The sequence below is a fragment of the Hemitrygon akajei genome, chromosome 7 (assembly GCF_048418815.1).
Source record: "Hemitrygon akajei chromosome 7, sHemAka1.3, whole genome shotgun sequence".
Lineage (NCBI taxonomy): Eukaryota > Metazoa > Chordata > Chondrichthyes > Myliobatiformes > Dasyatidae > Hemitrygon > Hemitrygon akajei.
Window position 1 is genome coordinate 36,925,147 of NC_133130.1, and position 13,717 is coordinate 36,938,863.

At 40.1% G+C, this 13,717-nt stretch overlaps 1 protein-coding gene across 6 annotated transcripts in view; it reads right to left on the reverse strand.

Moving 5' to 3' along the window:
- Positions 1-13,717, reverse strand: part of LOC140730350 (tetratricopeptide repeat protein 7A-like) — a 260,040-nt gene that overhangs the window by 64,339 nt on the left and 181,984 nt on the right. For all 6 annotated transcript variants that reach the window (XM_073050646.1, XM_073050642.1, XM_073050644.1 and 3 more), the window contains 2 exons: positions 13,506-13,651; positions 6,162-6,296 (listed from right to left, as the gene is read on the reverse strand). In XM_073050646.1, the coding sequence (XP_072906747.1) occupies positions 6,162-6,296; positions 13,506-13,651 (281 nt within the window). The remainder of the gene's footprint in view (positions 1-6,161; positions 6,297-13,505; positions 13,652-13,717) is intronic.

Consider the following 13,717-nt stretch of genomic DNA (forward strand, 5'->3'; position numbering starts at 1 on the left):
AAATTGATCAATCCCCACAGTATCGATAAATGGATCAATCTCCACAGTATCAATAAATTGATCAATCCCCACAGTACCAATAAATTGATCAATCCCCACAGTACCAATAAATTGATCAATCCCCACAGTACCAATAAACGGATCAATCTCCACAGTATCGATAAATGGATCAATCCCCACAGTACCAATAAATTGATCAATTCCCACAGTATCAATAAAAGGATCAATCCCCACAGTATCAATAAACGGATCAATCCCCACAGTACTAATAAATTGATTAATCTCCGTTTAGTAGAAGAATGTGCGGGGATCTCACTGAAACCTACCAAATGTTGAAAGGACTAGATAGGGCGGATGTGAAGAGGATGCTTCCTGTGGTGGGGCAATCCAGAGCTGGAGGACACAGCCTCAAAATTGAGAGGCAACCTTTTAAAACATTTTTTAGTCAGAGAGTAGTGAATCTATGGAATGCTCTGCCAGAGACTGCACTGGAGGCCAAAACCGTGTGTATATTCAAGGCGGAAGTTGATCGTTTCCTGATCAGTCAGGGTATCAAAAGATATGGCGAGAAGGCAGGTGTATGGGGTTGAGCGGGATCTGGGATCAGCCATGATGGAAACCTGTAGCAAAGATGAGGGGCTGAATAGCCTAATTCTGCTCTTATGTCTTATGATCTTATATACACTCTTGAGTGAGCAGGACATGGGCAGGGCATAAAGCTCAATCCTAATTGGCCAGATCTGAATTGGCTTTTCCTGGTTGGTTACTTTGAATTGGATATGATTAATTGAACCGATCGACTTTTTAGGCCAAACCCTCTTTCGGAATGTGCCATGCTTGAGCGAGGCAATGAACAAAAATGCTTCATGGAAAGAAAAGACATAATTGAATTTAGACTAGTCTTGGAGGTGACTACATTTTGCGTGACTTGCACAGTTTCCCAGTTTGGTGAAAATTTCTACAAACAGAAGGATGAAATGGCCAAGAGATCTCCTCTATCTCCTGTACTATGCAATTTATTCATGGACAGCCTTGAAACTAAAGCCCTGGCTACAACTACTAAAAAGCCAGACTTACAGCTGCGCTATGTGGATGACACCTTAATCCTGTGGAAACATGGTCAGGAAGTATCAGAAGCATTTTTAACAAACTTAAGCAATCAAACTTAAGCCCGTACAGTTTACTATGGAGGTAGAAAGTGAGCTACTTTGCATTTTTAGATGTTATGGTAAAATGGATGGTAGACAAGCTGGAGTTGAGTGTTTACAGGAAGAAGACTCACACAGACCAGCACCTGAATTTTTGATTAAATCATCCAAAGGAGACAATGCTTGGCCTTGTTTTGAGGCATGGCACTAAGAGCAAACACCTTGTACACAACTAGAGCTGCAAAGGAGGAAGAGTACAGGAAGATCAGAGAAGCATTCAAGAAAATCTGCTACATTATGCACTTAATCAAGAAAGGAATATAGTGCAACATAACAAAGACAAGCTCCCAATAGAATGGTTATTGTGCCATACAGAGGCAGCTAAATTGAAAAGTGAAGACAAATTTATCAAAAACCTGATGTTAAGTTAATAGCAAAAAGTAAGGACATAATTAGAAAAGAGCTAAGCAAAATGACACCTAGAAGATCTAACAAAATGTATCAGGGAGTTGTGTACTCCGTACCTGTATCACCATGCCAAGAAGTGTATATTGGTGAGACTGGAAAGCCATTGAAGGCAAGAATAGCAGAACAAAAGAGTGAATTAAAAAAGTTAAGAGCAGAACGAAGTGAGATTGTTGAACACTGCCTATCATGCTCATGTAGACCAAGTTTTGATGAGACCAACATCCTTGGCAAGGAAGAGAATGCCTACAAGAGAACGATTAGGGAATCATTAGAGATGGAACACGTGGGAAGACCTAAATATACGTTCTAAGAGTATAGAGATAGCTCCAGTCTGGGACCACACATTGCTAAAGAGGGTTTGGCCTGAAAAAATGACCAGTCAGTTCAACGCCAATTCAAAGTAACCGGTCAGGAATAGGCAATTCAGATCCAACCATTCAGGATCGAGCTTTAAGCCCCACCAATGCCCCGCTCACTCAAGAGGCCCTGCTGTAGGGTCTCGGCTCGAAACGTTGACTGTACTCTTTTCCATAGGTGCTGTCTGGTCTGCTGAGTTCTTCCAACATTTTGTGTGTATTTGTTGAATTTCCAGCATCTGCAGACGTTCTCTTGTTTGTGGAGTGGATCTAGGTCGCTTCTCAGGCAGGAGTTGATAAGTTTCATCACCACTCTCTCAAAACACCTCAATCACTGTGAATGTAAGTGCTACTAGATGATAGTTATTGAGGTAGGTTACCACACTCTTCTTAGGCACTGATGTAAGTATTTGGGTACCTCAGAATGCTGAAGCGAGGGGTGAAAGATCTCAGTGAACACTCCAACCTTTTGATCAGCATAGGTCTTTAGTACTCAGCCAGGTACCCCATCTGAGCAAGATGCTTTCTGTGGGTTCTCCCTCCTGAAGGATGCTCTAATGTTGGCCTCAGAGTTTGAAATCACAGGATCATTCAGACCTGTGGGAGTTTGTGATGGTCCCTCTATGCTTTGATGGTCAAAGCGAGCATAAAAGGCATTAAGCTCATCTGAAAGTGAAGCCCTGTTGCCGTCTATGTCGGTTAATTTTGCCTTATCAGAGGTGATAATATTCAAGCCCTGACACAACTATTGAGCATCCTTTGTTGATTCAAGTTTAGTCTGGGGCTGTTTTGGTCACCAGGCTTGAATGCCTCTGATCTGGCCCTCAACAGACTGCAGAGGTTGTGGTTCTTTCAGGGCTTCAGATTGGGGAAGCCTCTGAAAGGTTTTGTGGGGACACATTCATCTACAACTGTTTTAATAATTGCAAAACTGCAATAGGCAGCAACTTATTTAAAGATGCTGGGCACTGCTGTGGACAGAAAGTTTCATTCACTTATTCACTCCTAGACTCAGATTTGACTTTATCAGTGACCACAAATCAGTCCAAAGCACCCAAAAACCTAACAAAAGGAAAATTAAATTTACTCCTGAAAGTAGTATCATCAATCAGTTATCATAATGGAATCACTGATCAAATACAAAATTCCATTTTATTGTGAGGCAAATTAACATGAATAAGCTTTGCAATAGCCATCTTTTTTAGCTTCATTTGAGGAGGACTCCAGGCATGACTTGGTTCTGTTCCAAGTACAATGCCAAATTCAATGTCAGTTCAATAGTATACAAAGAGACTTCGTATCCTGAAGTTACCACACCATGAAAGTAGCAACAAAGCAATTTTTCTAAATGTCTATGCCAATTTTCTTCTAATTATTTCTCCTACATCTTCTGAGAGAAACCGATGTTTATAATTGTAAATCGCTTCCTTTTACATGCCTTTGTAAGCATAAACAGTCTATTTTTAATGTCTGCTGCTAGTTAGCACTATTTTCTGTAATTATTCTGCCTATACTTTGTTGAATTCTAAGCTCTCATACTCCTCAGGTTTATAGCTCCTTTGGAAAATTCAGATTAAATACTTATTTAATATTTAAAGCCTGCAAGTTTGGCAATGCTTGGCACAGGAAACAAGGTGACACTTGTAGATTGTCCCCAACACATCCTTAGACTGTATTGGTCGTTATCCCAAAACAAGATGTTTCACTGTATGTTTGGGTGTACCTGAGACAAATAAAACCAATCTTTAATCTTTCTTCTTTCATCACTCACGGTTGACCATTTTTCCTATACATTTTAGAAATCTATTGTATCTGCACTATTTCTTTAAGCACTGGCCATTTAAAGAAATAACTATTTGTCCACCTTCATATTTTTAAAATCTAGTTTGCCAATCTACCTCATCCAATACACCCCTCGTACTTACATTCTGTTCAAATATAAGACTCTAGTTTCAGAGTTAATTGAATCACTCTCAAACTCTATATAAAATTCCATTATATTATGACCACTCTTCCCCAGAGGCTCCTTTACTACAAGGTTATTAATTAACCCTGTTTCATTGCACAATACTAGATCTAAAATAACCAGTTCCCTTGGTGGTTCTGCGACACACTGACCTAGAAACCATCTTTAATTCATTCCCCTTACTGTGACTGCAAATTTGGTTTCCAGAGTTTTTTTTATGCAGTTGCAAGTCCCCCATGATTCCAATGTTACCTTTGTTTTATGTACCACTGAATGTAGAACAAATATATTAACAGGAGCAGGCTATTCAGCCCTCATGCCATTCAATAAAATCATAGATGATCCTTTACCAATACCACCAGATTTCTGAATTATCCCAAACCACTTTGTTCCATTGATATCTGAAAACATATCAATCGCTGCTGTGACTACGCCGCAGAGAAGCCTCCACAGAGGGAATTCCAGCATTTCATACCATCTGAGTGAAAAACATATTCTTATCTCTGTTCCCTGATCTTGTTTTGAAACTGTAACCCTTAGATTGGAAAATAACCCAATCAGGGGAAACAGCAGATAATAGATATGTGGGCGCTACAATGCCAGGCATTACAATTATCACAGTATACACATGACAGCTCGAGTAGGAATGTGGAGTTATCTACATCACTAGATTTTGTATCGGGAATGCACAGAAGGACCCTGTGGGAGGCAAGTGTGGCAATTGCAGGGGTCCTAACAGAAACATTTAAATCATCCTTGGTGACGGGTGAGGTACCGAAGGATTGGAGGATAGCTAATGTTTTCCACTGTTGAAGAAAAGCTCTAAGAATAAACGAGGAAAGTATAGGCCAGTGAGGCTGACATCAATAATGAGAGGATAATTGGAGGGTATTCAAAGGGACTGCAGTTATGAGTATTTGGACGGACAGAGACTAATTAAGGATAGTCAGCATAGCTTTGTGCATAGTAGGTCATGGCTAACCAATCTTGTAGAGTTTTTTGAGGAAGTTTCCAGGCACTGGGTCATTTTTGTCTTCTGTATCATTGATCTGGATGATAATGTGGTTAAATGGATCAGCAAATTTGCGGATGGCACCAAGATTAGGGGTGTAGTGGACGATGAGAAAGACTATCTGAGCTTGCAGTGGGCTCTGGACCAGCTGGAAAAATGAGCTGAAAAATGGCAGGTAGAATTTTTTGAAAAACAAATGGGAGGTGTCGCACTTCGGTAGGACCAACCAGGGTCGGACTCGCACAGTGAACAGTGGGGTACCGACCAGTGCTGTAGAACAAATGGATCCATAGTTCATTGAAAGTGGAGTCACAGGCAGTTAGGGTTGTAAAGAAAGCTTTTTTGGCACATTGGCCTTCATAGATCAAAGTACTGAGTACAGCAATTGGGATGTTATGTTGAGTTGTATAAGACACTGGTGAGGCCTAATTTGGAGTATTGTGTGAAGTTTTGGTCACCTACCTACAGGAAAGATGTAAATAAAGTTGAAAGAATAGAAAGAAAATTTACAAGGATGTTGCCAGGTCTGGAGGACCTGAATCGGGAAAGATACAACAGGTTAGAATTGTATTCCCAGAACGTAGAGGATTGAGGGGAGATTTAATAGAGGTATACAAAATGATGAGGGGTATTGACAGGGTAAATGCAAGCAGGCTTTTTCCACGGAGGTTGGGTGGAACTACAATTAGAGGTCATGGATAAGGGTGAAATGTTTAAAGGGAATACAAGGGGAAAGTTCTTCACTCAGAAGGTCGTGAGAGTGTGGAACAAAATGCCAGTGCAAGTGGTGGATGGAAGCTTGATTTCAATATTTAAGAGAAGTTTGGGTAAGTACACGGATGATAGGGCTATGGAGGGCTATGGTCCACGTGCAGGTCGGTGGGACTAGGCAGATTAAATAGTTGGTAATGGACTAGATAGACCGAATGGCCTGTTTCTGTGCTGTAGTTTTCTGACTCTAAGGAGGAAGATTACAAACCTGAGACAATAAACTTGTGCATCACTTGATGATGACCCAGACCACTTCACAAATGTTGGAAGTACTTCAAATTCAAGTTCAATGTCATTCAACCATACACATGTATACTGCTAAATGAAACATTGTTCTTCTGGGGCTTCTAAAGATTTGTCACTTTGTAATATAGCAAGCTATAATATACAGCAATTTATGCTATCAGATTGCTATACATCAATAAAATATTGACACTTACCAGCCTGCAACCAAATTTGCTCCAGAATGATGGACAAGTGCTTGGGGGAGTTTTTCACATTGCTGCTTTGTGCAGACTCCTCAGATGTTGCCTGTTCCATTCGGGAAGCAGCAACCGATGGGACACGCTGGGAACCTGAGGCACAGTTCAGCAGGGTCAGTTTGAGTATTTCCATTTAAAGACTGAAAAGGTTGAAATTAAACAGGTGAGTTTTACTAATGGTAGGAGTATTTTTTGTGGGTGCAAATGATTGGCTTGTTTTGTCAAAACAGCAAGAAATTGGCATAGTTTTCAGGAAGAAGGGAGAGAGGAAAGGCATTTGCTCCATGTTTGCTAACACTCACAATGAACTATTGTCTTACCATAGCTTTCAGTTCCTTTACTTTCCAAACTTCACTAACATCCAAACTTCACATAACATCACTTGCATGTTGAGAAACCCTTGATATTTTTTCAAGGCTTTCCTTCAGTTTCCTGATTAGTCAGTAAACTATTTCTCAAGAGCAAGCTTTACTGCTTTCTTTGAACTTCCTTCAGGGCCTGTACCTCAATAATCACACGTGCACAGTAATTGGTGTTGTTTGTCCAGGATTTTGCATAGCTTAAACATGACTTCCCTCAGAATTTTACTTCATCCCTTTGGCTAAATAGTTCATCTTTCTATTTGCTCAATCACTTCTTCAATGACTAAATATATTACATGTTGAGTAAGCCCCTTAAAATCAATTGAACAGTATTCTTAACTGACTCAGTTGTGGTTGTAACTTACTGCATATTCTATTAACATAATAGAATAATTTAATATAATAATAGACATAATTTAACCTCTTCTAGTTTCAATAATCATCAATTTCTTTTCTCAGTTTCATGACATGGTGAAAAATCTTACAGATAATTTTGAAAAGTATTAATTCATTTCTATGTTAATCTTCCTTGTTCCCAAATTATTGTTCTAGTTTTCACCCCACTCAGTACTACGGATCAGCACTATCCACTTAATCCTTCTGTTATCCTAATGAAACTATTTAGCATCTTTCTTATGCTCCAAATATCTTTTCTGTTAAAAGATGCCGAAAGCAGATTGCAGTATCTGAAATGTATTCTTGCCTGGACAAATGATCACCGTTCTATTTTTTGGAATTTAATATCCCTGAATATCAAATGCAGAATACTATTTGAAAGTATATTGGGTTTATTTCAAAAATTGTTAGTGGAATCCTGCATTTATGTTTAACCACATCTGTAGATATCTTTAAGTAGCAAGTGCAGAGAAATTAACACAATAACCTTTTTCTCTTCCTCAGTTGCTGTGTTTAGACTCTATGTTTAGGGAGCTCAGAATCTTTAAAGAATATCTTTCAAGCACACAGTTTTTCCTAATTTACTATAGCAGAAAAAATATTACTGGGAATAAAACCCCAAATGAGACTGCCTCCAAAATTCCATGCATCAATTTATCATCCATCTATTTCAAGTCTGAGTTGGCTCTCTCAAAATGTGACATGAAAAGACAATAGTCATGGCTTTCTGCAACCACAGACCATAGACCTCAGCTGTCCCTAGACAATTAACCCAATAGCAGTAGACACATTAAAACATGTTTTGGAACTATTTTAACTAATTCGTCATTTCAAATCAATGAACATTAATAAAGAGAAAAAACATTGGTGATAATAGAGTCCTAATTCATATATATATATATATATATATATACACACACATATATATACACACACACACACACATGCACGTGTATATATATATATAAAATAAAAAAATCCCCAGGCCATCATTGTGATATTTTTGTTATGGCTTTATTCCAATGTTTTAAATCTGGCTACCTAGAATATAATTAAATGTGGAAGAACTTGCTGATAGTTAAACTTTGGCACTGACACTTTTAGGCATAAAGTTCTAGACTTAATCTGGCATGCACACTAAAATTACTTTAACATTGTTTTTTATCTACTCAGTACAATTGCTACTTCAGCATTGATAGCTCTTGTCACTCAGATTCTTCATCGCTCCATCACAAATCCTTCCTTTATTCTCTCCAGCTTCCCTCTCTGCAACTTGCTTTCATAAGAACGGAGTTTTAGAAAGTAGAACAGAGTGATCTAGGAATAATGGTTCCCTGAAGGTGGAATCTCATGTGGATAGGGTGGTGAAGAAAGCTTTTGGTATGCTGGCCTTTATATATCAGAACACTAAGAATAGGAGTTGGGATGTAATGTTAAAATTGTACAAGGCACTGGTGAGGCCAAATTTGGAGTATTGTGTACAGTTCTGGTAATTATAGGAAAGATGTCAACAAAATAGAGAGAGTACAGAGGAGATTTACTAGAATGTTACCTGGGACTCAGCACCTAAGTTACAGAGAAAGGTTTAACAAGTTAGGTCTTTATTCTTTGAAGTGTAGAAGGTTGAGGGGGTTGATAGAGGTATTTAAAATTATGAGGGGGTTAGATAGAGTTGACGTAGATAGGCTTTTTCCATTGAGAGTGGGGGGGGATTCAAACATGAGGACATGGGTTGAGAGTTAAGGGGCAAAAGTTTAGGGGTAACACAAGGGGGAACTTCTTTACTCAGAGAGTGGTAGCTGTGTGGAATGAGCTTCCAGTAGAAGTAGCAGAGGCAGGTTCGATTTTGTCATTTAAGAAAAAATTGGATAGGTATATGGACAGGAAAGGAATGGAGGGTTATGGGCTGAGTGCAGGTCAGTGGGACTAGGTGAGAGTAAGCGTTCAGCATGGACTAGAAGGACCAAGATGGCCTGTTTCTGTGCTGTAATTGTTATATGTTATATATATATATTATCAACCTAAAACATTAACTTTGTTACTTCTAATCAAAGATACTCCCTGACCTAAGGAAGAAATGGGAGTCTGATATTGGGGGGGCAGGGGGGCCTACTGCACATGATTGAAGGAAGCTACAGAAAGTTAAAAAATTAGTCAGCTCCATCATGGTACTAGCCTCCGTAGTATCCAAGACATCTTCAAGGAGCGCTGTCAAAAAAGCGGCATCCATTACTAAGGACTCCATCACCCAGGACAAGGTCTCTTTTCATTGTTGCTGTCAGGAAGGAGGTATAGAAGCCTGAAGGCAAACATTCAGTGAATCAGGAACAGCTTTCTCCCCTCTACCATCAGATTTCTGAATGGACTTTGAACCCATGAACACTACCTCATTTTTTTATTATTTCTATTTTACACTTTTTTAACTATTTAATTTACATATATAGAGTAATTAATTTGTTTGTATATTATGTATTGCATTGTACTGCTGCTGCTAAGTTAACAAATGTCATGACATATTGGGGGTGCGGCATTGCTAATTAGGGATTGTGCCATGGCTACAGAAAAGGAGGACGTCACGGAGGGATGGTCTACTGAGTCAGTGTGTGTGAAAGTCAGAAACGGGAAAGGGGCAATAATGCTACTGGGTGGTTTTTTATAGACCCACCCCCCCCAATAGTAACAGGGATATTGAGGAGCAGATAGGGAGGCAGATTCTTGAACAGTGCAATAATAAGGTTGTTGTGTTGGGAGATTTTAAGTTTCCTAATACTGATTGGCATCTCCCTACAGCAAGGGGTTTGGATGGGCTGGAGTTTGTTAGGTGTGTTCAGGAAGGTTTCCTGATGCAATATGCAGACAAGCCAAGGAGAGGAAAGGATATACTTGATCTGGTATTGGGAAATGAACCTCGCAGGTGTCAGAACTCTCGGTGGGAGAGCATTTTGGAGGTAGTGACCATAACTCTATCTCCTTCACCATAGTGCTGGAGAGGGATAGGAGCAGACAATTTGGGAAAACATTTAATTGGGGTAGGGGGAAATATGATGCTATTATGCAGGAACTTGGGAGCATAAATTTGGAATAGATGTTCTCAGGGAAATGCACAGAAGAAATGTGGCAAACGTTTAGGGAACATTTGCATGGAGTTCTGCATAGGTATGTTCCATTGAGGCAGGGGCAAGATGGTAGGGTTAAAGAACCATGGTGTACAAAGTATGTAGAGAATCTAGTTAAGGAGAAAAGCTTATGAAAGGTTCAAGAAACTAGGTACTGATAGAGCTCTAGAAAATTACAAGGTTGCTAGGAAGGAGCTTAAGAATGGAATTAGGAGAGCCCAAAGGGGCCATGAGAGGCCTTGGTGAGCAGGATTAAGGAAACCCCAAGACATTCTACAAGTATGTGATGAGCAAGAGGATGAGCCATGTGAGAATAGGACCAATCAGAAGCGATAGTGGAAACACGTGCATGGAGTCAAAGAAGGTAGCGGAGGTACTTAATGAATACTTTGCTTCAGTATTCACCGGGGAAAAAGATCTTGGCAATTGTGGGGATGATTTACAGCGGACTGAAAGGCTTGAACATATAGACATTAAGAAAGAGGATGTTCTGGAGCTTTTGAAAAGCATTAAGTTAGATAAGTCACTGGGACTGGATGCGATATACCCCAGGCTGCTGTGGGAAACGAGGGAGGAGATTGCTGAGCCTCTGGCAATGATCTTTGCATTATCAATAGGGTCAGGAGAAGTACCGGAGGATTGGAGGTTTGCAAGTGTTGTTCCCTTGTTCAAGAAAGGGTGTAGAGCTAACCCAGGAAATTATAGACCAGTGAGTCGGACTTGAATGGTGGGCAAGTTGTTGGAGAAGATCCTGAGAGGCAGGACTTATAAACATTTGGAGAAACCTAATCTGACTAGGTATAGTCAGCATGGCTTTGTCAAGGGCAGATCACACCTTAACGAGCCTGATTGAATTTTTTAAGGATGTAACAAAGCACATTGATGAAGGTAGAGCAGTGGATGTAGTGTATGTGGATTTCAGTAAGGCATTTGATAAGGTTCCCCATGCAAGCCTCCTTCAGAAAGTAAGGAGGCACTAGATCCAAGGAGACCTTGCTTTGTGGATCCAGAATTGGCTTGCCCACAGAAGGCAAAGGGTGGTAGTAGACGAGTCATATTCTGCATGGAGGGCAGTGACCAGTGGAGTTCTGCAGGGATCTGTTCTGGGACCCCTCCTCTTTGTGATGTTTATGAATGACCTGGATGAAGAAGTAGAAGGGTGGGTTAGTAAGTTTGCTGATGACGTAAAGGATGGGGGTGTTGTGGATAGTCTGGAGGGTTATCAGAGGTTATAGCGGGACATCCATAGGATGTAGAACTGTGCTGGGAAGTGGCAGATGGACCTCAACCCAGATAAGAGTGAAGGTTCATTTTGGTAGGTCCAATTTGATGAAAGAATATAATATAAATGGTACGATTCTTGACAGAGTGGAGGATCTGAGAGATCTTGAGATCCATGTCGATAGGACACTCAAAGCTGCTGCGCAGGTTGACAGTGTTGCTAAGAAGGCATATGGTGTGTTGGCATTCATCAACCATGAGGTAATGTTACAGCTATATAAGACCTTGGTCAGACCCCACTTGGAGTACTGTGCTCAGTTCTGGTCACCTCACTACAGGAAGGATGTGGAAACTATAGAGAGGGTGCAGAGGAGATTTACAAGGGTGTTGCCTGGGTTAGAGAGCATGCCTTATGAGAATAGGTTGAGTGAACTTGGCCTTTTCTCCTTGGAGCGATGGAGGATGAGAGATGACCTGATAGAGGTATGTAAGATGATGAGGGGCATTGATTGTGTGGATAGCCAGAGGTTTTTTCAGGGTTGAAATGGCTAACACGAGGGGGCATAGTTTTAAGGTGCTTGGAAATAGGTTCCGAGGGGATATCAGGAGTAAGTTTTTCACACAGAGTGGTGGGTGTGTGGAATGCACTGCCAGTGGCAGTGGTGGAAGCGGGATTCAATAGGGTCCTTTAAGAGCCTCTTGGGTAGGTACATGGAGCTTTGTAAAATAGAGGTCTATGTGCGAGGGAAATTCTAGGCAGTCTCTAGAGTAGGTTACATGGTTGGCACAACATTGTGGGCCGAAGGGCATGTAATGTGCTGTTAATTTCTATGTTCTATGTCGGCAATATTAAATTTGATTCTGAAATGCAAAGAGGACAAGAGAGAAGGTTTCTATGACACAGAGCAATGTGGGGTTAAGAAACAAATCTCATTCCTTTATTCATGAATCCAGTTTCCAATGCCATTCAGAAGAGCAATGGAACAATCCAGGCTTCATCCCTTGTGGTTTCTTCTCCATCAATGAAAACATTTCTGTGAACATTTGAACATCACCCCGATGCACTATTTGGTTGAAGTTGTATTCTGTGCCACCATAATATTATACACCACTACCATACAAACATCATGCTTGTCTGGAATGGAGATGGTTATGATCATCTTTGTTGCACAATTGATCAGTTACAAAGTTACTACAATAGCTAAACTGATCTGCAGATGGCTGTGTATTTTAGAGTTCCAATGCATAAGTCTTGGAAGAGAATACAGAACGCAGGTGTATTTTTATCAGCTTTATAACGACAAATTTGCGTCACATAACACGGTAATGCACAAGGGACCACATTATGACCATTAATGGGGCTTTTTTAAAAACTATCCATCCCTAATTGCCCTTGAAAAGATGATGAGTTGGTTTTATGAATCACAGCAGCCCTGCTTCCAAGTGCTGTTGGAAAGGAGGTTCTGAGAGTTAGACTCAGCAGCAAGAAAGACAAGCAATATATGTTCAGATCAGAATGACATGCAACTTGACAGGGAACCCTGTACTGTGTGGTGTTCCAGTGCACAGTCTGCTCTTACCCTTCTTGATGATGGATGTTGCGGGTTTGAGAGGTGCTTTCAACCTTTTCATTTAGTTCTGAACGTTAATGTTTGAAAAAGTAGTGCTTCATTCCTTGAGTTTTATTTCTTGCCAATGATTTGGGAAAAAGGAATTATCTTTCTATCTCTTTGCTCTCTCCTGGAGAATGCAGTTGTGGATAGGTGTCACATGAGGACAGGATCTGGCACTAATGGAATAACTCTCATGATGGGGACTGCTCTTCATGAACAAGTGATTTACTGTGACTACACCTCAGTGTAACTCTTGGCACTTAGCCCAAAATAATCTGTACCTTAAGTAAGTTCCAACCGTAAAAGACCTGCATCTTAAATAAATCCTAACTGTAACACCAGTGCAAGCAATTAGGGTATTTAAATAATAAATAAAGGCTCACAGGAGTTCCAATCTGATTAGAATTCACTAATATTTGACTCTGGAATTTGCCTAAAATAGTTTTTACAACATTTAAAGTTCAAGCAAAATCACCTTGTTTTTTTGCTCCCTATAAATAAATGAATAGCTGAAATATTTATGTAGAGATTTCAAGTATAGTTCAATAAGGCAAGTCATAATCCTGTAAAACCTGACATAAAATTCCTCCTTACCTGATTCGCCCTCATGGAAATCCGGAAAAGCAAGGTGAATAGTGCTTCGTTTCTCAGCCGACACTCCCTCACCAACACTACTTTGAAGAGTGCTCCGTTTTTCCAGCTGTGCCCCTTCAGTTAGGCTGCTCTCTTTGTCCCAATCACTAAAATAAGGAGAATAGATTTCATCACAAGGATGAGAATGTAGGATGTTTTCTATCATTACATCT